At 40.1% G+C, this 24,592-nt stretch overlaps 1 protein-coding gene across 3 annotated transcripts in view; it reads left to right on the forward strand.

Moving 5' to 3' along the window:
• TNS3 (tensin 3) overlaps positions 1 to 24,592 on the forward strand; it is a 251,931-nt gene that overhangs the window by 92,718 nt on the left and 134,621 nt on the right. For 2 of the 3 annotated variants that reach the window (XM_074945256.1, XM_074945258.1), the window contains exons 5-10: positions 4,170 to 4,222; positions 6,231 to 6,402; positions 10,111 to 10,161; positions 11,856 to 11,978; positions 15,478 to 15,542; positions 22,211 to 22,294. In XM_074945256.1, the coding sequence (XP_074801357.1) occupies positions 6,253 to 6,402; positions 10,111 to 10,161; positions 11,856 to 11,978; positions 15,478 to 15,542; positions 22,211 to 22,294 (473 nt within the window). In that variant the 5' untranslated portion in view covers positions 4,170 to 4,222; positions 6,231 to 6,252. The remainder of the gene's footprint in view (positions 1 to 4,169; positions 4,223 to 6,230; positions 6,403 to 10,110; positions 10,162 to 11,855; positions 11,979 to 15,477; positions 15,543 to 22,210; positions 22,295 to 24,592) is intronic. The other variant, XM_074945257.1, reaches the window with a different exon arrangement.

Genomic DNA, 24,592 nt, shown 5'->3' on the forward strand with positions numbered 1-24,592 from the left:
GGGAAAGAGAACTTAACCTTACTATCACAACAGAAACGTGGGAGGATATATGGCTTAATGTGAAAGACGCTTCAAGTTCTTTATCCTTGCAATTCTTCCAGAGCAAGATAATAAACAGGTATTACTGGACTCCAGGAAATTAAGGCTAGATTGGTAACACACACTGAATGCTGGAAATGCAACTAGCCCCATGCGAACCTTTCACACATCCTCTATGCCTGTCAAAAAATGCATGTGTTCTGGAATACCATATTCAGTGCTCTCTCAACAACGTTGTGTTGCTATTTTTCCATCTCCAACCTTGGGTATGTTGGGGATGCTGAATGAGTTGACATTAAGAAATGGATTGCAGTAACTAATTTAGTGCCCAAAAGTTATTTTGAGAAAATATACAATTCCTCCCTCACACACAGATTGGCTTAGTGAACTCTCTACTACTGTATTAATGGAATTAATGACTTTGTCTAATAGAAATTCTTGGAAAAAATATGGGGATGTCTGGTCACACATGAAACTATTGCATAAATTTGCAGTTTAGTATATATTAGTCCCCAGTACTCATAGGTTATCTTCTCACTTATTTATCTGTTTAGTCACTTCAACAATTGACTCTCTGCATGACCTTTATGGGTTCAGGTTTGTTTGCTTGTTTTTTGGTTTGTTTTTTTCCAGGTTTAACAAATAATAAACACTGAATTTTGCTATTTATAGGGCCATCTTATGCACGTATTTATATATGTTTTGTTTCATTCTGTTTATATTTTATATAAAAACGATAAAAAGAAAGATTAAAAAAAAGAAAACAGTTTCATAAGTTCAAGTGCATTGTTTAATTGGCTATTCTGTCCAGATTTGGTCAGAGGGCATAGTACAGCAGTGCTTGTTTTGCAGAACATCTGTTGTCACGAAATCAGATTAGGAAGACATCTTTATATACTTGGTGTCAGATTGTGTGGTCCATATTCCTACAAAACTTGACAAATCTGTGCATTTCATCATTGTTTGAGCACAATAGCACATTTTTCAAGATGTAAGCATTGCCATTTGATAAATATCTTGCCCTTGTGGTATTTTGAAATTCAGGATAGCTCTCGAAGTTCTGTATGAGAGAGAGTAATTTGTGAAATCCGAATAAATAAGGTAGCCACAAAAATGTCTCACAGCTATGGAACAATGTCTGCAGTGTATCATAATATATTTAGCATATCAGACCGTAGGAAAAATAGAAACATGAGGGAAAGGTACGTTGCTTGGCTCAGAAATGATTGTATCAGGGAATAATGCTGGGGGGAAAGATAGGTTAGAGGGTGTATAGGGATGTGGGGGTATTTCCCTGGCTCCTTGCCATCTGCAAACAAATCATTGACTATAAAGAGTCAGCACGTAATGTACAGGGTGACCTTGACATTGTAAATGGGTAAGAGCAATTTATCACATGCTGTCCACCATATTAATATGATGGAAAGTTTCACATGGTGAACTGAAGTCTCTTTTGGAGTCTCTGCCCAACAATTCAGGGGAGTGTGGGGAGTTTTCACAATTTCTTATGTTTATGTATCCACCATGACAGCTTATACGGTAACACAGTTCCTTATATTGTGCAATAAAACATGATACCCAAACCAAACTTAAGGACTTTAAAAGCTTTTGCTTTAAACAGAGAATCAATCAGATTTTAAAAAAAAAATAAACTACATTATAGGAACTGGGAGAGAATTTTACAAATAGCACTGACAATTTACATATTAAGCGATTCCAGCTGTTAAGCCATGGAAATTGGCACAAACCGCCAATACGGTGCATGCAGCAGAAAGGAATACACTGCTTTTCAGCTTGATAGCATGCATACAATTAAGTACAGATGTCCCTAATGGGATTTTTTTTGTTGTTTTATTGTGAGATCTATATTAATGTCCAGTTTATATGCCACAAATAAGTGGAATAAAGTTTCATTTTATCACTTTCTTCTTAGCAAAGGAAAACCCATACAGAGAAATGAAATCATAACTAACTGATCATTCATATTTAAGTGAGACTAGCTATTAAATTTATGAAAGTTGGCGGAAACACTCAGTAAGGTGCTCAGTGTACCTGCTGGCTGTCTGTCAGTGAGCTATGTAACTGAAACAGAGACACATTCAGCTAATGTCTCCTCTACTTGAAAGACTGATTGTGGGCAGTGATTCTGTTATTATGATTATTTATAATTTACTTATGGTAGCATTCTCTGTGTACTAGGCACTTTCAAAACACTCATTAATTGAGACTATCTATGTTAAAAGGTTGATTCTGAAAGGATTGAGAGCGGCCTGCAATGCGTTAAGCTGCCTCAGCTCTCACCACTGAAGATGATAGACGGTGTGGATGTTCAGTACATCACTGGTTGCATTCAGCATCTCACAGAATCAAGTCCCAAGTGTCAATGTGTATGAGAGCTACACAGTACACTACTATTCAGACTTGTTTTAAACTCTTCAATGCAGCTCATCACTAGAAATTTTGGAAAAGACACATGCCAGTTATGTACATTTGGGTGTGTGTTGGAGGTTACCTGCTTTTGTTAAGTGATGCATTTGAACTGAGGAGTGGTATATTGGCTCAGGTGGTCTGAGTTCCAGTCTGTATCCTGATTCTCAGCTTTATAGTGCACTCTTCTGTACTATACATGCAAATCAAAGGCAGGAGATGGGTGAGAAACCCCTGCTTTATCAATATTTATTAGTGATTCATATACTTTATCCCAAGCTCACATGCATATAAGGGCAGGACAAAGTCTGAACTGTTCCATATATTCTTATTTCATAATTATTGTATGTTAACAAATAATTTTTAACTTAGAAGTAAAATTTGACACTTTAATACCTAGTCAGTATAACTGTTATATTATTGCAAACGAAAGGGCCATCTCTCAAGGTGTGGATTTTCCTGAGAAGCAAATTTGATTGAGACCTCTTTATTTTAAATTAATTTATACATATTACATATATGTAGCAATTATAAGGGAGTTATTCATAACACACTCCTCTTGCTCATATCATCCCTTCCATGAAATAATTGATAATAGGGAAATATCTTTGAAAATCAATGGGCTTGTACCAAAACTCTGGCTGTAGCACACCAGAAATAGAAATCCAAACTTCAAGTCTTTAAACTCCTCTAATCTTTCTGCAACAATTTAAGCCCTACCAGATATTCTGAATGTGTAAGGCAAACAAACCTTCATTTTCAGCAGGGGAGCAACTTGTGTGAAGTAATAAGGGTTTGTGTAAGGATTATGACATGCCCTGGTAATATTTAGTACATAGTACATTTCCGTTATGTTTGAAATTATGGTCAAAACAGGCTTCAAACCATGTTATGACATGACATATTTTGGCAATGGATTAGAAATGGGTGGGTGTGGGGGGTGTAACATTGTTTGATCCCATTATTACTGTAATTTACCATTATGTTGATAGAGGAGTATTGTGTGAATTTGTCATTGGGTTGCCCAGGCAGTCCTCTAAAGATAGATGCATTAAGACTATGCAACTCTTGTGGTTAAATTCACCTTCCTCTGTGCCTGTAATTGAACACCATGTTCTGTAATGAAAATAAAGGCATCCAAAACAGGAATAAATTCATTTTGCTTCTATAGGAGGAAAGTGTATTGGGAGTCCTCTTGTAAATCATTGCTGGTGATGCTGTACCATTTTTGAGGGCCTCATAATAGTTTAAGGTTTCAGAGTAGCCGCCGTGTTAGTCTGTATTCGCAAAAAGAAAAGGAGTACTTGTGGCACCTTAGAGACTAACCAATTTATTTGAGCATAAGCTTTCGTGAGCTACAGCTCACTTCATTGGATGCATTCAGTGGCAAATACAGTGAGGAGATTAACCAATTTATTTGAGCATAAGCTTTAAGTATCATTTTGTTTGAAGCCATACAAGATGCACTTAGCCACTTGTGCTGGGATTTTCAAAGGATCTTAAAGTGACTAAGCACCTGAATTCCAATGAATTTCAATGGGATTTCCCATTTGCAAGTGGGATTTATTCATTACAAAAGAATTTTCTTACTGTTTTTTTCATAGTGGGAAACTTCATTTTGTGAAATTAAAAAGTAGCCATGTTGATTTTGTCTTACCACGGAAATTACTGAGCTGATCACTCTGTTGGTTTGTTTGTTTCAGACTTCCGGCAGTTTTTCCAAAAGCTCATCTTTCTGTTGTGACAAAGCATCACAGTAAGTCTTTCTTGAATGGTTTTGCTGTATTACCGCTCAGTAGTGTTGTGCTGTTTTTAATTGCTCCTGTGCATGGCATCTTCTGCAGGTTAAAGTAATATTTAAAGACATTCCAGTTGTTGTCTATGAAAGACATAGGCCATAACATTTTCTTGTTAAGGTTGTAGAGTGATCTTTTACTGGACATATGCAAAATACCAGATGAGCTGAGTATTTTCGTACAAGTAAAACTACCACAAGTCACCTTAAACACTGTATTATTTTCATTTATCTTTCATGCTGCTTCTTCAATACAGCTTTAATTACACAGATCTAAAGGTAGACTGTTTTCTTTAAGGGTAAAATTCACCCTTTACAGAGGGCTCAAGTGGGCGTTAAGTTCTGCATAGACTTTGCCCTGGCCCCTGGGCCTTTACACAGGGATGTCTTTCACCAAAAGTAAAGTTGGGACTCATGAAAGGTGACAGACTGAGAGCACAGAAGTTGTTTATCCAGACCAGATTGCTCACAGGCTGCAGTCCCAGATTCTATCCCACTCTGCCAGTGTGCCTCAGTCCAATCCAGTGACGGGACCCACCATGAGGGGTAAGAGAGAGTTCACTTTCCATGCCCAGCAAATACGCCTCTTATTATTTGCATCACAGTAGCACTTAAAATGTGCTAGGCACTTTACAGACATATAGGAAGCACTGTCCCAAAGAGCTTACCAACGGAAATGTTGCCAAGAAGGGTGCCCTTTGGTGGTGGTAGGTTTTATAGTGTGGACACCTGTTTGCTTGGGCTGAATACTGGTAGAGAGCTAGGAACTTCTGACTTCTAGTCCTCCTTCTTCCCTCCAACTTTCAGTGTGGCCTGGAGCAAGTCTGTAGATTAAAATAGGGTTAATAATATTTATCTATCTACTTCACAAGCATGTGAAGAAGATTAATGTATTTGCAGTGTATTGAAGATGTAAAGCTCTAAACAAGTTCTAAATATTATTTAGGTGCGGCTGCTAACTAGCCATTATATGGTAACAACCCTATGGTAACAACAACTATTAACCTGGGCCAAAGCAGTGAGGAGGAAGGAAAGGATATTTTAAATGTTTTACATACTCTTTACTATGGCTCTTTTTGGTCCCTGTTCAAAGCAAATAAATGGTGAGAACAAAACAACATGTGCTATAACTCCCGTGCTTTTTCTGTAGCTTGTTGGGACATGGCATTCAAAAAGGGTGCTTCGAACTCTATTCATTAGAAACATGTGAATAGTTTCTATGGGTGGTTTATGACAGTAAAGAAGAACTTGTAGACCAAACTATTGGAGAAACTAAACCTAATTTTGACTTCATTTACTCTATTGAAGTTACTCTAAATTCATATCTGTATAACTTAGGGCAGATTTATTCATGTAGCATACATGAGCAATTTTAGAGACCTCTTAAAGACAGAAAAGGAGTACTTGTGGCACCTTAGAGACTAACCAATTTATTTGAGCATAAGCTTTCGTTAGCTCACGAAAGCTTATGCTCAAATAAATTGGTTAGTCTCTAAGGTGCCACAAGTACTCCTTTTCTTTTTGCGAAGACAGACTAACACGGCTGTTACTCTGAAACCTTAAAGACAGAGTATCTGTGATGCCCCAAAGAAATAGCAAGAGATTATTGCAGCCATGAGTCTCTGTTTGTCTGTAACACCTGGATTTTCTCCTGTTCGGGACAGAACAAATTCAATTGTATTAATTTTTCTACCTTTCCATAGCACTGCACATATAGGCCTGGGATTTTATAGGTGGCACAGTAATGAACTCTCTTTTGGCCAGCTGCCAGTTGCTTAAAGACCTGACTAAATTTTGTTTTGTAAGCTGTTTATGAACCGCAATTTCGATGAAAATATCAGGAACCATAAATACTGACTGGTTCCCTAGTATGAGTTCAGGATGAAATTTCTGCTCATTAACTTTCTATTTTCTTGTCACACTCACCCCTCTCCCCACTCCCCAAACTGCCACATCGGATTCTTCACAGAAGTGCAGACTTTGATCACATTATGGAGGAGGGCTATGAACTTGACCTGACTTACATCACTGAGCGGATCATTGCCGTATCCTTCCCTGCCAGCTGTTCAGAGGAAACATATGTGCACAACCTGCAAGATGTAACCCGAATGCTCAAATCCAAACATGGAGATAATTACCTGGTAAGTGCAGATTAATCCTGTTTGTAATTCAGCTATGTGTAATTCAGTTTTATCCCTATTTGCTGTATGATGGCTGATCTGATATCCTTAATAACAGAGCCCAGTATAGGCTCACTTACACCAATGTAAGTTGGATGTAACTCCACCAAAGCCTATCTAGTTCACATTTACACCAGTGCAAGTGACGGCAGCCCAGCATTTTACATTCAGTCAAACAAGGAAACAGATGCAAGCCACCTTCTTGTTGATGGCAAGGCAGTATACTCTTTGAGCATCATGTTCATTTGCAACAGAAAATTTGTAGGGATAGTTCTCAATGAGTAAAACTCGTTCCTACAAGATCCAGATGCCTCACCATGGAATGCATTTTTCTAGCAGCTGTAACTTGGGTTCCGATGATCTCTGACCATCTGCCCCGCCCCCCACCTTGGCTGGCTCCACTGTTGATTGTGAAACAGCACATAAAGGTTGCTGTTAGTGTGATTTGTCTCATTCATTGACTTGATTTAGATGCATTTTTTCCCCATTACTTATTTTCTATTTAAAAAATCTCTAATGGGTTCCACATGCACGATCTTTTATGATGACCAAAACTGTTGTTCTCTCATGCTGTGTGTGTTTTCTGCTTAGCACATTTAAACCCTGTGGTATCTATCTCTCTCTCGCAATGTGCTTATAAATCAGGGCCAAAATCTCTGCTGTTAATTGAAGTTATTTTTAGCTGACATGTGTAAACTATTAGAATAAATCCACAATTTCAGGAGGGTAAAATTACTGTAGCAGCTAGCTTCCATTGTTATTCCATCCAAAGAACACCAGCACTCTGCATTCATTCACTCACAACACTTGATTTATCACAACTGCATTGTATAGCAATGATTGCACTCAGGCTGTACTTGCAGTACTACCAATTATGAATTTTTTGTCACATCAACTTTTCTGTAAGAAAACCAGTGGTCTCTCTGATGCAAAATTGTAATGCTTTGCAAAGCATTTCACCTAAGTCAATGTTTCAAAGTCAGCCCAGATCAACTGTCATTTTCATGTGATGCTGTATTTTGGTATACGTGAAATAGGCTGGTGGTCTTGGTCCAGCTATCTAACTCTTATTAGATGTGTTCACATCACACACAAAAAAAAAACCAGTTACATTTATACTAATTCCATTTTGTGTTAGGAAAGGGCCATAACCTCTCCATAGCTAAGTTTGCCAGCAATTACCAATTGGTTTAGTCTTACTATAACTTTGGCATGGGAAATACAAGTGGTTTGGTTGGAAAATTGGCAGATTTACTCTGGAAATAAAGGAAAATATATTTGCAAAGTGAAGCAATTTGGCAAGCCATTTTGCAGTTCTAGTCCATTATAAAATTACCACTTTTGTCTAAGGTTTCTTTGTCTCCCTCTGTTTCAAATTTTCCATATCGTTTAATATCCTTGAACATTTGCATTCCAGCTATGGCACCAATCCAGCAAAACACTTAAGCGTGTGAATAGTCCCACTGAAGTCACAGAGAGCACTAATGTGCTTAAAGTTAAACACATGCTTAAGCACATTCTTGTGTCATAGAATCATAGAGTTAAAAGGGACCACAAAGGTCATCTAATCTAACCCCCTGCCAAGATGCAGGATTTGTTGTGTCTAAACCATCCAAGACAGATGGTACCAGAGCCTGTATTTGTCGAAATGTAAGCAAAATTATAAATGCTTTTTGTTGTGGGTAGTTTTGAGCCCAATCTTCCTCCCTTTGATTTCTTTGTGAGTTATTGGCACCATTCTGCTGTCATTAGTGCCAATGGGAATTTCTGGACATTAATGTCAATGGGGGCCAGGATGGCATATTGTATGTTTGCATGAGCAAGTTTATCCTCTATTCAGTTGTTGCATATTGGAAAGAACCTCGAAGCTTCTTCCATAGTTAACAGTTACAGCCCTCTTTCTTTAGCTCAAGTAGCAGAGACTTGTGTCTTAGAGATCTAAGATGGGGTTCTTGTCCCAGCTCTGCACATCTGTAATTATTACGGAGAGCTGATAGCATCTCCCTAGCTAAGGCTGATTTTGGCCCTACTTTGTATCCATAAAATTTGTTCCAAAATGGTTGAAAAAATAAAGTACGTTTTTAAAATTAAAAGAGTTCAAAATGGCACTTTTAAAATTTCTGCTAAGTGTCTAACTTTTTTTGTGTCCCCCTTTGTCAACTCGGTGAAATCACCTGATGTCACAAAATTCCAAACATAAATAGATTTTAGGAACTATCCCCCCAGCAACCTCAGTGATGTTTTCAAATTCACGTACAGTGCTCTGGTAGAGTCCCATGACAATAAGTGTTTTATAAACACTAAAAGATTTTGACATTGGCTCATGCAACAAGGACATTTCAAAGGCTGAAATAATAAAATGTGTAAGAAATTGCCATTATTTGTAAACTAGACATGAAGCAGGAATCACTGGATCTAGGGAGAAAAGAATAGAAAGGGTGTAATTGTCAGCAATGAATTTTCTCAGTGACCAAAGAAACTATATTGGGCTGATGTATTGCTTGTACATAGTGTAATTTTACTGACAATTTCTTTCCACAACAAGTACTTATCTATCACATCCTTAAAAAACCCAAGCTCTTAAAAGCCAGAAAATGAATAGTTAAGGAATCATAAATCTTATACTTCCTACAAAATAAAAAAAAATCATATCAGGTACAAAGAAATGCAGATTTCATCATAACAAAAAAACACAATCCTGTCCCTAAATATTTTTCGTCAGTAATTTCAAAATATAAACACAACACACAATCCTTCAGAAGAAAAATACATTATTTCTGTATCATTAGTGACACATATTCATTACTGTCAGAAACAATGCACATGCATACATTATTTCATAGTATATCAGCAAAGTTTTACACTTATTCTATTAAAGTGCATATTGTTGTTAATAGTTTTATTATTTATGTATGTTGTAATACTCCCTAAAAAGTGCTAGGCACTGTACCAACACAGAGGAACAGCATAATTCTCAAGAAAACAACTGTTTTAGATTCTTAATCACTGTCAACTGGTATCTAAATTGAACTAGTTTTAAACTGAACAGTTTCTCTTACATGAAAATATTTTGACATTGAAATAAAGGTAAGAAAAATATATGGCCAAAATTTCCACTTACTTTAATGGGATCTGTCTGAGTGCTCAGTATTTTTAAAAGTCAAGGCACTTAAGTGCCTAAAAATGGACTTAGGAACCTGTCTTTAGGCACCCATTTTTTAAAATCTTTGTCAATTATTTAAAACCAACCAACCAATCAAACAAACAAACAAAAACCTCCCACAATGTAGAAATCAGAGAAACTCGTGTAGTCTAATAAGATTGCTAAGCATAAGGCCTAATACTATTTAAAATCTTTCATTATATATAACGGTAATTACTATTATAAACTTGAAAATTTTAATTGTTACATATTGTAGGCATTTACTCAGCATATGTAGTTTCCCATTATACTTTCCTGAATTTACTAAGGGAAATACCCCGAATACTGCAAATGCTAAACTTAACCAAATTATTAGCTGAAGTTAGATATCTAAAGTGACTGAAAAATCTGAAGGCCCTCCCCTGTCATTTAACTTTCTTATAATATAATTTGGATACAGTGATTTACCACAAAAGAAATTAAACATCAAGATCTCATACTTTTTCTTTCTCTTTCTTCCTGAACAGGTGTTAAACCTTTCTGAGAAAAGATATGACCTTACCAAGCTTAACCCAAAGGTATTGGTTTTGATCATAACATTCCTCACTTGCTAGACTTATATACAGCATAAATGGGCTGCCATGAGCCTTCAAACTATACACGCTTTGATGTACACAATGGGATGACAATTTTAGGAAGAGTTTAGAAAACCAAAGACGCCGCCCCTTTAATTTTGAGTGTTGTGACTTCTTTCATGTCAGGGCTATGCTTTACAAAGTTGTTTCCATTGTTTTCTTTGGTTTTGCACATAAAACCTTGATCCAGAGTCCATTCAAGTCAATGAAAAGATTCTCGTTGATTTGTGTTTTTAATGTCAGGTCTAAATTACATGTGTGCCCATGGAATATTTATGGCCATATAATGCTCCTTTGCTATGTAAACCTTAATGTACTGAAATTGATGAACTCACAGTTCAACATAACCTCATGTTTCGTGGATTTGCCTTCCTCTCTTCACAATTGCATCTGTGAACAATGGCAATGCAATTAGGGGAACAAAAGTTGTTGGCATCTTTCTTTGTTCTTCCTCATAGCCTTCCCCGCCACTCCAGGCCCCGATTTGTATCTTCATTTGTTATAACATTTTCTTTGGAGTGAGATGGGAGGTGTAAAGGGTTGAATATATGTCTGGGACTCGAGCTCATTCCCATATTTAAGAACTTTGGCAGGCAGCCTTCAACAGCCACCCTTGGCCCATACCATCACAGACCTACAGTCACAGCAGCAGCACAGCGTTGTTTGGACCTAGCAGGGGTTCAGATTACTGCCGAGAAAACACAGTGAAGACATTTGAAGTCTGATCTTTTAACACACAGGCAGTTTTTATCACATGTTAATGAATGCCTAGGATTTCATTGGCTTACTATTTTTGGAATGTGAACAAGATAAATGCACAGATAATGATGAGAAGTTGACCAAAAGAAAACTAGTTCCTTTAAAGGTAGGAAATACAGGTTATTAAGAGAGCTGGGCAGGAAACAGTTTTCCCATCCCAGGAAATTTTAAGATTTTGAAATTTTTTCCTGTCCCAAATCAAGAAGAAAAGTCTGACATTTTCATAAATCAACCCCCTTCCCCTCTCCCCTCCACCACCAAAAAAAAATGTTTGGATCAATCAAAACAGTTTGATTCAACAATTTCTAAAGACTTGTATTTTGACCTTTTATTTTATTTTATTTTATTATGTTTTATTTTATTTTTACTATGAATTAACGTGAATTTCTAAATGAAAGCTAATTTTGAACCAAAAAAACTCCAGAATTTTTATTTAGAAAATGTTGAAGTGGGTCGTTTTGACAATTGTTTTAATTTTTTTTCAATGGGAAATTTCACAAAGCCAACCCTTTCCTACACAAAGTTTCATTTTTGATTAATCAAAATACATTTTGGAAAAAAATTCTCAGTCAGCTCTAGTGTTGGATAAGATTTGTTAATACTTGCATGGAAAGCTCATGTATGCTAATAATAATAATAATTAATCCCTCCTCCCCCTGCTGTTTAGGGAGGTCTGTAAAGATGTTTTGCTTATAAGATGAAAAGGCATTTTAAATAATGAAATATCACCATGGTTCTGTGAAGCACAGATGTTTCTGTTAGAAAAAAGAAGGAACCTTTACCATCATAGCACATTTTGGCGTAGGATTATTGAGTACGATAATAATGTTAAAGAGTACCTTGTAAATGGAAAATGAAGTGGTTTTGCTTGATTCCAGATTATGGATGTGGGCTGGCCTGACCTTCACGCACCTCCCCTTGATAAGATGTGCACCATCTGCAAGGCTATGGAATCATGGTTGAACAGCGACCCTCAGCATGTGGTGGTGATCCATTGCAGAGTAAGTGTGCAATGTAGTGAGTGTATATATGACGTTCAATTTTTAATACTTTATCATAACAAGAAAAGTTATAATTAACAGTTTTGCAGCTGTTTTAATGTTGAAAACATAGTGAGCCAGATGCTTAGCTGATATAAAGGGGCCTAAAGCCATTAACTATGCCGAGTTAGACCAGCCAATGCTCTGGCCGGATAAATCCAGGCTTGTGTGCTTAGAAGTAATATGCAGTGAGGTGTATATATATCAAAACTGAACACCATTGTTGAGTGTATTTAGTCCATCTCCTTGTCAAACTTTTGAGGATCCTCTTATAGTATATGACATTCATTTACTTTAGTGGACTTTGAGGGCACACGGCACCTCACAGAATCACCATAAGTCAATTGAATCAAGTCATTACGAGCACTAACGTTAGATGTCCAAATCTCTATTTAGTTGCCTAAAGTGCGCATTTGGTCACCTAAATGCACGTCTGACTTTCCATCTCTGGGATTTAGGTATCTAGTTTAGATGCCCAAGTTGAAAAGTGGGCACTTTATTGTTGAATATATCATACAGTGATTGCAACGGATAACATTATTCATTCCATTTGGACTAGAATAATATTGTATCGACATAGAGCTAAATTCACAAAAGGATTTAGGCACCTAACTGCCACTTTAGGCACCTAAATCCAAGAATCAGGCCCCATTGACATTCACAAAACTTCACTTAGCTGCTGCTGAAAGGTGAAATAAACTTGCTCGGTGCCTAAATTTGTGAACACCCAGAGAGAGTTCACAGCTAAAAATCACAAGAAGAAGGAGGTATCTGCCTACAGCATGGATTTAGGCATGGAACTCCCTAAGGGGGCGGGGCTTAGTGCACAGCCCTCTTGTCAGCATCTCCCATTGGCTACTTTAGACTGAGAACTACCCAGCATGTTGGCTTCTGTGAATCCCATTCTGTGGCACCCATCTCTCCCCATTCATTATACAAGGAGCCGGAGCACCTAACTCAGGCTTTGTGAATCCCATAGATTTTCTGGGCACCTAAAAGTTAGATGTCTTGACACTCAGTGTCTCAACACTTAAATTTCTTTGTGAATCTATCCCATACTGCCATTGTAGCCAGTGGGAAATTAGGGCACTTAGGACCATCCAGGTCCTAACTAACTGCATAATTGCAATGCTCTAATATGCTGTTACTGTTGTGTAATATTTTCCCTTCTCAGTGTTTGTTCACTGAGAAGAGAAATAAAGCTAAAGTAAATAATCCTGAGATCAGAAGTGAATTGGCAGGTTTGTTGATGGCACTCGAGGCAAATACATCTATAGTCTTACTGGCTTTGCAGTGCTGGTATTTGTTGACAGTAAATTAATCAGATATGGGACCAGAACTTGCTTCCACTGAAATCATTCGAAAACTCCCACTGATATTTTCCCCCAGTCCTGCAGTTGATAGCATGTGGGCAAACTTTGTGCCTGTGGGGAGTCTCGTTGATTTCCTGTCATCTGCAGGATTGGAGCCTTAAATGGTGCAGAAATGAGGCCTGTAACAGGGCAGGCTGCCCCAGTAAATGAAGCAGGTCTAGCTCCCCTGTGCCAGAACAAGTGCTCCCGTTTGGCCAAGAAAGAGGGTGGGGCAGTACATGGGGCCTATGAAGGACCAGAATCTGAGAGCATGAGATGTGATGAGTTCAGGCTGCCAGGGAGGCGGAGATTGGCAGGAGATGAGAGCTGCCAGAGCCTGAAGGTGTTTCCTAGGGGAAGGCTAAAGGCAGGAGAGCAAGAGTGGTTTAACAGCTGTCTGCTCCGAGCCAGTGAGCCAGGGCTGGAGAACTGACGGCAGCGGCGGCAACAGCGGCAGAGGGGAGTTGCCTGCTGGCTTGTACAGCGATCGGTCTGGGGAACAGAGTCATGCTCCCTGGTGAGGGTGATCTCTCAGCAGAGAGGCTGTGGGGGTTCCTGCTGTGATGACTGGGGTTCAGCTCCAGCTCAGAGGGCTGGGATGGCTGTCCTGGCAGAGGATCTGAAGAGGACTGATGAGGAGCCTAGTTGTGGTATGGAGAGAATCATGTCATGAGATTTTAAGGACTATATGCACTAGAGTGATAAATGAACTGTTTTGAGACTTATGTTTTGGATTATTTGCACAATATTTTTGTAGTAAACTAGCCTCAAAGAAGGATATCATTGAGGCAAGAGAGCCTTATGGGGAGTCCTTGGGTTACCTGAAAGGGAAACTGAGGCAGGCACGTGTCATGCTGCAGCCTGCTGCAGAAGGATGCTCCAGGCAAGGCTGTCTGATGACAGCACCATGATAAGGAAGACACAAAGGAAATGATATCTTCACTACGCTGGACTCATTTTTACACAGATACTTTTCTGAACACAACTATACCAGAAGTAAAAAGCAAAATATCGCAATGAGTATTTTATTAACCCCTCTAAAATAACTTGATGAATTTCTTCCCTGGGATCTTAAAAGCTTCCCACCACCATCCTTCTTGGATATAGCCAAAATGTGTTGGCTGAATAATCTGGAAGCATGTTAAAACTAGCCAGAATGACTGATCAGTAATTTGTACTGTACATATGTCATGTAAACTATTTAATAAAATTTTGAAACATTATGAAAATACTCCATAAAGACTAAGTGGTAGTTATTATAAATCACAGGTGTCAGAAAAAAATTGTGGATACTTGTCAGAATTCATAGTTTATAGCACATCATGCCAGAAATTTCAAAGTTGTCCAGGCTTGTCTTGGATGAGCCCAAAACAAAAAAGTGATAGAATGTTATTGCTGCTATTCATAGTTTTCTTTATTTTAATTTATAGCTTTGTCCTGGTATACACACAAAAATACCATGTCTAACAAATACATTCTATGTAAGATGTAGTAAAAAAGAAAGGGAAATAAAACAACTGATTTGTGGGCTTTAGTTCAGGAATCTTTTTTAGGGTAAAACTGGAAAAAAATGAATCCACTAATTTCTCATTTCAAATTAAATATAAAAAATCCTGAATTTAAAAAAATAAAAATAAAAAAAGTCCTGCTTGGCTGGCCCACCGCTGATCTGGGCTCTCTGCTCTGACATGCTACTGGTCAACCAGGAGCTAAGTGGGATTTTTAAAGAGCACCAGAGCAGTTTTGGTACCAATCCTTGTTGAGTTTCAGTAGGACTGGGGTGCCCAACACCAAAGTCTCACTCAGTATTTTCAATGTGGCAAGTCAACCAACTTGCAATTAAAAGGTCTTTAAAAGCCACTGACCACCATTCTCCTCCACCACTTCAACAAAAGACAGGCCTGAGCTCCTGTAGTCAGCAGAACAGCCAAAGTAATACGGAAATATTGTTGTTTGCAACATAGCGTAGGACCTGAGTGAAGCAGCATTCCATCATGTGCACAATGGATGGAACTGATGTCTTTTTCTTACAGCAAAGTCCCACATATACTTATGGTGCTATGTAAATATTAAATAATAGAAACTATGGTTTCTTTGTCTTCCTACAGGGTGGAAAAGGAAGGATAGGAGTAGTGATATCATCATATATGCACTTCACCCATGTTTCTGCCAGGTAAGAGATGAACAATGCAAATGAATTACTGTGTTTGCATATCTTTCAAGGCTGGGGGAAAACCCTAAAAGTTTCCCCTTAATTTCAGTAACCAATCGTTGTCCGATTGTCACCCATGCCCGTTTCAATCAGATGGTGCTGAAGTGTCTCAAAATTATGCATGATGGATGAGAATCTGTTACAAGCCTTCCTTTTATAAATTTTTAAAAAATTAATGGCATTTCTTTTGACTAGGACCAGATTCTACCAGCTTTACTCATTTAAGTAGTACCTTACTCCATGAGTAATCCCCATTTGAATCTGCCCATCCATATTATGTACTTACATGGCTACTGTGACAGGGTCAGGCCAGATGGCTGTAGGAGCATGATAGAAGGTAGATTTATTAGCCCCAGCTTAATCAGGTCTCTTTTCCCTGAGTAAGATAATAATCAGAACAATCAGGACGTTGCTGGAACCAAGTAAGGCAGGCTAATTAGGACACCTGGATCCAATTAAGAAGCTACCAGAATCAATTAGGACAGGCAGGCTAATCAGGGCACCTGGTTTTAAAAAGGACCTCTCCTCAGTTAGTGAGGTGCATGTGAGGAGCTGGGAGCAAGAGGCGTGTGAGGAGCTGAGAGTGAGTAGGCATACTGCTGGAGGACTGAGAAGTACAAGCGTTACCAGACATCGGGGGAAGGTCCTGTGGTGAGGATAAAGAAGGTGTTGGGAGGAGGCCATGGGGAAGTAGCCCAGGGAGTTGTAGCTGTCACGCAGCTGTTATAAGAGACACTGTAGACAATTGAATCCCCAGGGTCCTGGGCTGGAACCCGGAGTAGAGGGTGGGCCTGGGTTCCCCCCATCCTCCTAAACTCCCTATTTGAGACAAGAGGAGGTGAGCTGGACTGTGGGTCCCACCAGAGGGGGAAGTCCCTGGCCTATCCCCCGACCCACTAGGTGGGTCAGCAGAGACTGCAGGGATTGTTCCCCTCCCTTTCCCCATGCTGGCCAGTGATGAGGTTAGCTGAGTGAACAGCAGTTTTGAGCCACTAGCAAAAGTGGTCAAACTGAGGGCTGCTGTGAATCTCTGAGGCGAGCAAATCCGCCAATAAGCGCAGGACCCACCAAGGCAGAGGAGGAACTTTGTTACACTATCATCACTGTAATATCTCAACATCTCACAGTCTTTAATGGATTTATCATCGCAACAACCCTGTGAGGTAGGGAAGTACTATTATCCCTATTTTACAGGTAGGAAACTGAGGCACAGAGAGACTAAGTGACTTGCCCAGGGTCACACAGGATGTTTGTGGCAAAGCAGGAATTGAACCCAAGATTCCTACAGGCCCCACTAGTGTTCTAACCACTAGACTATCTTTTCTCTTACTGGAGTTACTTCTGGAATAGGTGCTACTCATCATGAATAAAATTATCAGAACCTGGATCTAATATTCACACCAGAGCAGGGATCCCCAAACTCTTCCAAAGTGCAGAGCACATCTTAATAAAGAGATTGTCTCTTGAACCACATCTCATCACCTCTCATTAAGAAGGAACATGCATCTACCAGAGTAAAGGACTGGGAGTCAGGAATTGTGGGTTCTGTTCCTGGTTCTGCCACTGATTTTCTGTGTGAGCTTGGTATTTGTGAAATTCTGGTTATCTGTTAAAAAAAAAAAAGAAATTTGGTAAATACTATCTGAAGGATAGAACACACATATAATTTTCTACTTCTGCCTTTCAATCAAAATTGGCCAGATTCTTGTCTTTAAATTTGTAAAAGTAATTCACAGAGACCATAACTCAAGCAGGATCTCAGTGACACTATTTTGGACTTAAATCAATTTGGCTAAGATTAGACTCAAGCCCTGGCACTGCAAATTATCTATTCAATTTGTGGAAAATGGGTGAAATCCTGACACCGTTGAAGTCAATGGAAAAACTCGTATTGGCTCCACTGGAGCCATGATTTCACCTAATATATTTCCCATTTACCTGGTCCACAGATAAACAACCCAGTATGATTAGGAAATGCCACTAGCTACATTGTGTACAATGGTACACTTTAGAAAATGAAGTAATACAGTTATTTCTGGAGGAACTAATCTTCAGGACAAGGATTACCACCACTTCACCTACCTTAATCCTGTGGGACAAAAGAGTTGTCATGAGGATACTGCAGTGCTGTGTTGTGATCTCTGTGTTGTGATATTACACCAAATTATTATGGCATCTCCTCAAGGAACCACATAGTAGTGTCCTGACACAACAGCATGGCATCTTGATGCAATGGTGTGATGTCCTGGCATGACAGTTGATGTTGTATTCTCCCCAAAGTAAATTCAGGATTCTTCCAACTTGGTTGCAGGATCTGAGATTGGAAACTTTCCAATGAATTTCAGGATGCCTGGCAACTCCAATCCAAATCTTGCTTCTTGTATATTTAATTAGCGGGAGGGAAAGAGCTCTAGGAAGTTCCCAGTCATCTCTAGGTTGTCAATATTGTACATATATCAACCGTTCCAGGCTGTGTGAGAAATCCTTAGCTCTGGTGACAAATGGGATATTCGGGGGAATGTTTTTTTGGGGCTTCCTCAGTTTTTTTTATTTTGTTCTGATTTTACTCATAAAACAAATATGCTAGTTTCTTATTGTTCTATTCACTGGGTCTCTTTACTGCTATAAAATAGTAATTTGATGCTGTTGATATTGCGGGTGACATTTTAGCATTCTTTACTCCTTAAATGGTGTTTCAGGAAACAAATTAGAGCAGCAGTTCTCAACAGGGGATCTGGGGGGGCCCCGTGGCTAAAACCCAGAGCCCGAGCACCAGCACCTCCCACAGGGCTGAAGCCAGGACCCCCGGGGTTAAAGCCCCAAGCCTCGGTGTTCCCCATGGGCAGAATTCGGAGGCACGGGGGGTGTTGCCCACCCCACACTCAAAACTACACTGCAAGAACAGGGCAGTCCTGGGGAAGGTCCACACACACCCTTTCCACCTCCTTCTCTCCATGCCCCACGGCCAGGTCAGAGGCAGGAAGCCAGAGCCGGGCAGTGTGGGACAGCTGCTGCTCTGGCTGGCGCCATGGAGCAGGCAGTCACTGCATTCCCTTGTCTCCTGCTGCTGCTGGTGCAGGGGGTTGAAGCTGCTCCTCAGCTCCCAGCCCCCTTTGCTCATGCAGCCGGTAACAGCCGCCTGGGCGGAGAGACTCGGCTCCATGGCTGGAGACTTCGGGGAACAGGGACCGCAGGGGAGCCCTCCTGGCACATAGCCCCTAGCTACCCCACTGCCTGCACCCTGAGCTACCCCCCTTCCTGCACATGGCCCGTAGCTACCCTTCTCCCTGCACCTTGAGCTACCCGTGCCTGCACACAGCCCCTAGCCACCCCCTTCCTGTACCCTGAGCTGTTTTCAAACTTTGTGAGCTGAGCCCCCCACCTTTGAGTTATCATTTTTGGTTGCACACTCCCCCCACCCCACCCCCCCTAAATCTGCACACAACCCAGACAGGGTGGGTGGCCTGCTGAGGTGAGCTGGGGGGTAGAGGTGGCGCTCCCTCCATGGACCCCGCCACGTGAAGCTGGCTCAAGCCCCGCTGGCCCCTGCCCACCCAAAATAGAAGTCAAACTACATCTATGACCGAGCCCCTTCCCCACCTTCCCGCGGCCCAGAGCCCAGAATATGCCTCAGCTAGGGGAGGAAACATTATCCCTAATTTTCCTGAAGCGTTTGTCTAAGCGAAAACAAAAAAAGTTCTATGAGAACACTTGTATGGTTGCCATCGTGCCTTTGCTGTCTGGGTCATGAGGGCCCAGTTTTCTAATTCAGGAAAGATTACCTGCAGCCATATTTAACTGCGGTAACCCATGCTCTCTCTAATAGATGTTAAGCTTTGTTCTTACAGATAAGAATAAATAATCCTTTGCAAAATGAGAGTTTGATGCTCAGATCCCTGGTGGCGTGACTAGTGAGGATGTATAATGCAAAACACACTGAACATCTGTCTTGCCAATTAAGATGAATTTGAAATGAGAAGGATAATTGCATGTGTATTTATCTATCACTTTAAATAAGTGGCACGTAGTGGGGAGAACACAGCAACTAGCCATTTTTAAAAATGATCACGTATGTGATTCAGCAGTAGATAGCCATGGAAGGAACAGATTTCTTCCACAAGCCTCTAAATCACTTAGTCTGTATTGCGCCATCGGTTTTTAACCAGAACTCCTTAATGAACGGAATAGAAATTCTACATAAAACTTGATGGAACAATAGGTACAGCCTTTAACAAAGAATAAAAAAGAGAGTTCAGTGTTAATCAGGTTGTCTTACAATATGCCATTAAAATTTGGCCTTGTTAACACTGGTTCTGCACTTGTAAGGTAACTCCCTTCTCTTCATGTGTCAGTATATTTATGTCTGCATCTGTAATTTTCACTCCATGCATCTGAAGAAGTGGGTTTTTTTACCCACAAAAGCTTATGCCCAAATAGAACTGTTAGTCTTCAAGGTGTCACCGGAGTCCTCATTGTTTTTATGCCATAAAATGGTGATTTCTGTGTGTATATAATGTAATTTAATACCTCTTATCCTAAAGCATTTGACACTATGCACATAGAGCAGCAATGAAATACAATCACCTCCTTGGTGGAGGGCAACAAATCAATTAGTACCCAGCAGCAGGGAGTAGGAAAGGAGGTGAAAATTTTGCCCAGTCCTGTTCTGGAAAGTGCCATGGGATCTTTAACATCAATGAAGAGAAGACAGGACCTGATCCAACATCCATTGAAGGCAAATGGGGTTATCCTTAGTTTTTAAAGTCTTCTATGACGACTCAACAGGGCTAAGCCAACTCTGATGGGATTTTAACTTGTGGTTCCATGGGGTCTAGTTACTTCAGACCTTATATACGGATGTTAATTAGCATCAGTCTACCAGATCCATTTACTCTCATATGATGATTACGTATTTGTCCCATATACAGCAAAAAGAGCACAACTTGATACTTGGGAACAAATAATTAGGGATGGTCTCATTTATTTGGGGGCTGGGATCATCATGGTTTTCTGTCTGGTACTTGAGGACCTCGTTTTTTCTGTGCTCTTCTGCCTTCTCTTCCCATATGCCCAATATCCACTCTCATTTTAAACAAAGAATAATAAAACCAAACTTCTTTCACAGCCTACCATTGATGCTCCATAATAATCTACGGGGGGTTCATGGTTGACTTGCACAAAGCGCTTCTTTCCCAAGGCCTGATTGTTCTGCTTCTGGAGCACACCCTCCCCGGGTAAACCAGATAGCAAGAAACCAGGACTGAGTAAATCCTTAGAATAATTACATGTATGTTAGTTCAGTCAGAACTCTGATGCTTTTTCTTTCTTCTTTTTCTTTTTCTCTCTTCAGTATTAGCTGTTGTAGGTTTTGGGACATAATATTAAGGAGGGAATACAAGTACCCTCCTATGCAGTCCACAGAGAAAGCTGTATTGATGGGGCTAAAAGCAAATTGCGACAAGTTGTTCATTGTGCATGCTGGGGGTGGCTAAATCCATTGCATTGCAAATCTTGCATATTCATGTATGAAATGCAAAATTCTGATAATTAAACATGAGAAGTAGGTGCTTTGTCTCAGGGAGGAAACTGCCTTTGGAATGGAATTAAAAGGTGGCAGTGGAAAAACTATACCAACCTGACCTGTGAGCAGGTGGGTTGGCAATTACTGAAGGCATTTTGTAGTAGTTTGGCACATTTCAAGCTGTAAACCGCAGCATTTCCAAGATAATCCTGTGATGAAGTGGGAATTTTTGGCAATGATTTTTATGATTCTTATGTGTGCGTCAGATTTCCCTATATGTTGCATTACTACCCTGTGGGTGGAAAACGAGTGTTTGCTCTCAGGGCAGGCTAAGAGATGTAGGTATGAATGTCGCCTAGCTGTCTGAGCTTGAAGGAGTCATTGGAAAAGAACTGACTGAGGCCAACCCCATATCAATGGAGAATCCAAAAAGACAATGGCAAATCCAATCACCAGCATATTGACTCCTAGCAATGAATGACCCAGAGGGAGATGGATTTCTCCATCTCTCAGCAGTGAAGCTCAGCACAATTCCCCAGAAAGGACTGGAGAGGTAGGAGGATAAGAGTTGGCTGCTGGAAGAAGTCGGGGATCTCACCTGGAATCTGAGAAAGGAGGTCAGACCAAAAGAGAGACAGAGCTTGAACAATGGGGTTCACTACAGCTTGGCTGGGCTCTGGGCTAACCAGAATGGACTTGCTTTAACTTTCAGTTCTCTATGCTAAACTAAAGACTTCCTATATTGTGCTCCAGTTGACTAATAAACCCAACTGTTTTGACAACATTGTTTGTTTGACTGCTAATGCTTGGTGAGGTGCATTAATCCCTGAGGAGCATACAAGTCTGTACCAGGAGTCTATCTCAGTTGGACTCACTGAAAAGAGCTCTTGGTGTGTAATAGGAGAGCAGGATCCCCAGAGGTTCAGTCTAAGGAGGTGGTGAGTCCACATGGCTTACCCTGGAGGAAGAATGAGACTCCTTTTGGGTCGGGCACACTGAAGGGGTTCCTCCAAGAGACTGTTCCAAAGGTGGGGCATAGCACTGATCCTGTGGATCCACAACCAACCCCAAATGGAATAACATGGTATCTACTTCTTTGTTTTGATAGCGCTGATCAGGCTCTAGACAGATTTGCTATGAAGAAATTCTTCGATGATAAAGTTTCAACTTTAATGCAGCCATCCCAAAAAAGGTATTTAACTTGTATCTAATTTATATTACTAAATGAGCAAATGCCATAGTTTCTCCTCACTATCCAGTGGAGGACATTTCCCTGAGATTTTCCCACTTCAACTCTCCACCTTGTAGCAATCTTCCTTGAAGGAGATCTCTCTCTGTTTGGGTGTATTTATATACACATAGGTAATATTTTGGTATGGTACAAAGGTTTCATCTATATGTGTTTGTACTTCATTATGTCTAGGCAGCAAAGCAGTCCCAATACACATTAAAACCTCTGTAAAAGAAATGTAAACCTGTCTTTTTCTATCTCATATGACATTTTAGTGAGAACATGATGGAGTGGTGTGATATAACGGTTTTACTGACATTGTTTGGGATGATTTACATATAACATGGCCATCTGAGTCATGACAATAAAATCTTTATATCACACTACACTATCATATACTCTGTCTATTCTATAAGTGAGGGTGAGACATTACTTAGAGCAGATAGTTGATGTTTTGGGATGTGAAATGGTCTTGAGGTATGTGTGTGGACATCTGTGCAATTTAGGATTAAACTAGTGGATGTTTCAGTACCAGAAAAGAAGGGAGCAGCTGGAAAATGCCTACTAGGTAATTGTTATACTCTCATGCACCAGTCTTCATTTCGATGTGTAAAATATCTACACAGGGACTTCATTTGGGATCACTGATTACTTTCCCTTTCATCAGCAGATATGTAACAATTTTAGCACTTTGTTTAAAAAAAAAAAGACTCTGTCAGTAATTAAAAAGAACAAAGTCATATAGTAATAATGAAGGTCAGGAAATTCGCTCTGTTTCTGGTTGGGAAAGGCTTTCCCAGTGCCTTGATGGACCTATCCAGTGACCTACACAGCTGTTGTTGACATGAAAAATAACAGTCCCATGAGTTTTTAAATAAACTTAAAAAAAAATATTTAGCCTGGGGAGCTCGTTATCCATTCGACTCCATGTCTGCAAATAAACCTTGCATTATTAAAATGTGACACTTGTAAATGGCACCTACAGGAAACAGCAGCATGCACCGTGGGAGCAAAAGGAATGAGACAGTCTCAGTGCTCCCATCAGGATGCCTTCTGCAGTACGAACAGCTCTGACTTTAAGTCTCTCCCTTCTGCAAATAAGTTTCCATGAGAACCAACAGGCCTCACAACAGCATTTGTGACCTGTGCCTCATGGCAGTTGTTACAGCCATGCTGACGGGAAGTTTCAGTAGCTGCTGGCTTGCACGTACAGTGTGTGAGCCCTAAAGCCAAAATAAAATACCTGTATGATGCAGGGTTTGGTCTGACATGCTCTTCTGGAATATCTGTTTAGTTTCTCCAGGGGCCTCTGGGAGGCACTAATTCTCCTCCTGAATGGCGGAATTAGCTTCTTTGTGTTTTACTACAACATTGCAGTACTCAGTCTGCCTCTTGCACACAGAACATACGAATGCAGGATATGCCATAATGTAAATCTGGCCTCTTGTGCCTCCGGCAATGGTCAATGCTTGTTATTGCAGAGGAAAGTGAAACAACTCCATAATGCCCCTGGCTAATTTTACAATGCTACTTGATCCCAGCTTATCCTCTAAAGTATGCAATTAAATAACCCCATTTTAGCTTGCTTATCTACTAATGTTATTACTGGACATTCAGGTGTCCAGATCCTTACTGACATTCAACTGATTATGAATATATAATCTTAAAACATGAAAATACACACTCACTTTCTACCTACCACATGGCTCAAAAATCTGAGAAATCTCACTTTGGGTTCCAGTCCTGCAGGACTTGGGCAAAATTCTCAGGGGCTTCAACTGAAGTTTTGCGTGAATAGGAACTGCAGATCTGAGCCCTCTATATGTGAAAGCTGAATTGTGTGTGTGTGTGTGTGTGTGTTTTAAGCTTAGTTGTTTAATCTCCTCAAAAATATCAAGTAAACAGCTGAATAATCAGCTATAAACGCAGTAATGAATGCAATGGCAGGAGGATCAGGACTTAAATTAGAGAAGGGGATAAATTTGGGGGTCATTAAGGAGACAATGGGTATGTCTACATCCCAATCACAGGTGTGATTCCAGCTCAGGGTAGGCATGACTGCGTTACCTTTAATCTAGCTAGTGTGGCTAAAATGACAGTGAAGACACAGTGGTTTGGGCTTCGGCATAGGTTGTACAGGCCATAGGTTGGGCTAGCTAGATTAAAACTAGCATGGCTGCAATCACACCCTGCGGTTACAGTGTAGACGTACCCATGGTGGTAGAAAGAAAAAGGGTTAAAATTTGTGCCATCAGTGCA

This window comes from Natator depressus, chromosome 2, assembly GCF_965152275.1.
Source record: "Natator depressus isolate rNatDep1 chromosome 2, rNatDep2.hap1, whole genome shotgun sequence".
In the NCBI taxonomy this organism is placed as follows: domain Eukaryota; kingdom Metazoa; phylum Chordata; order Testudines; family Cheloniidae; genus Natator; species Natator depressus.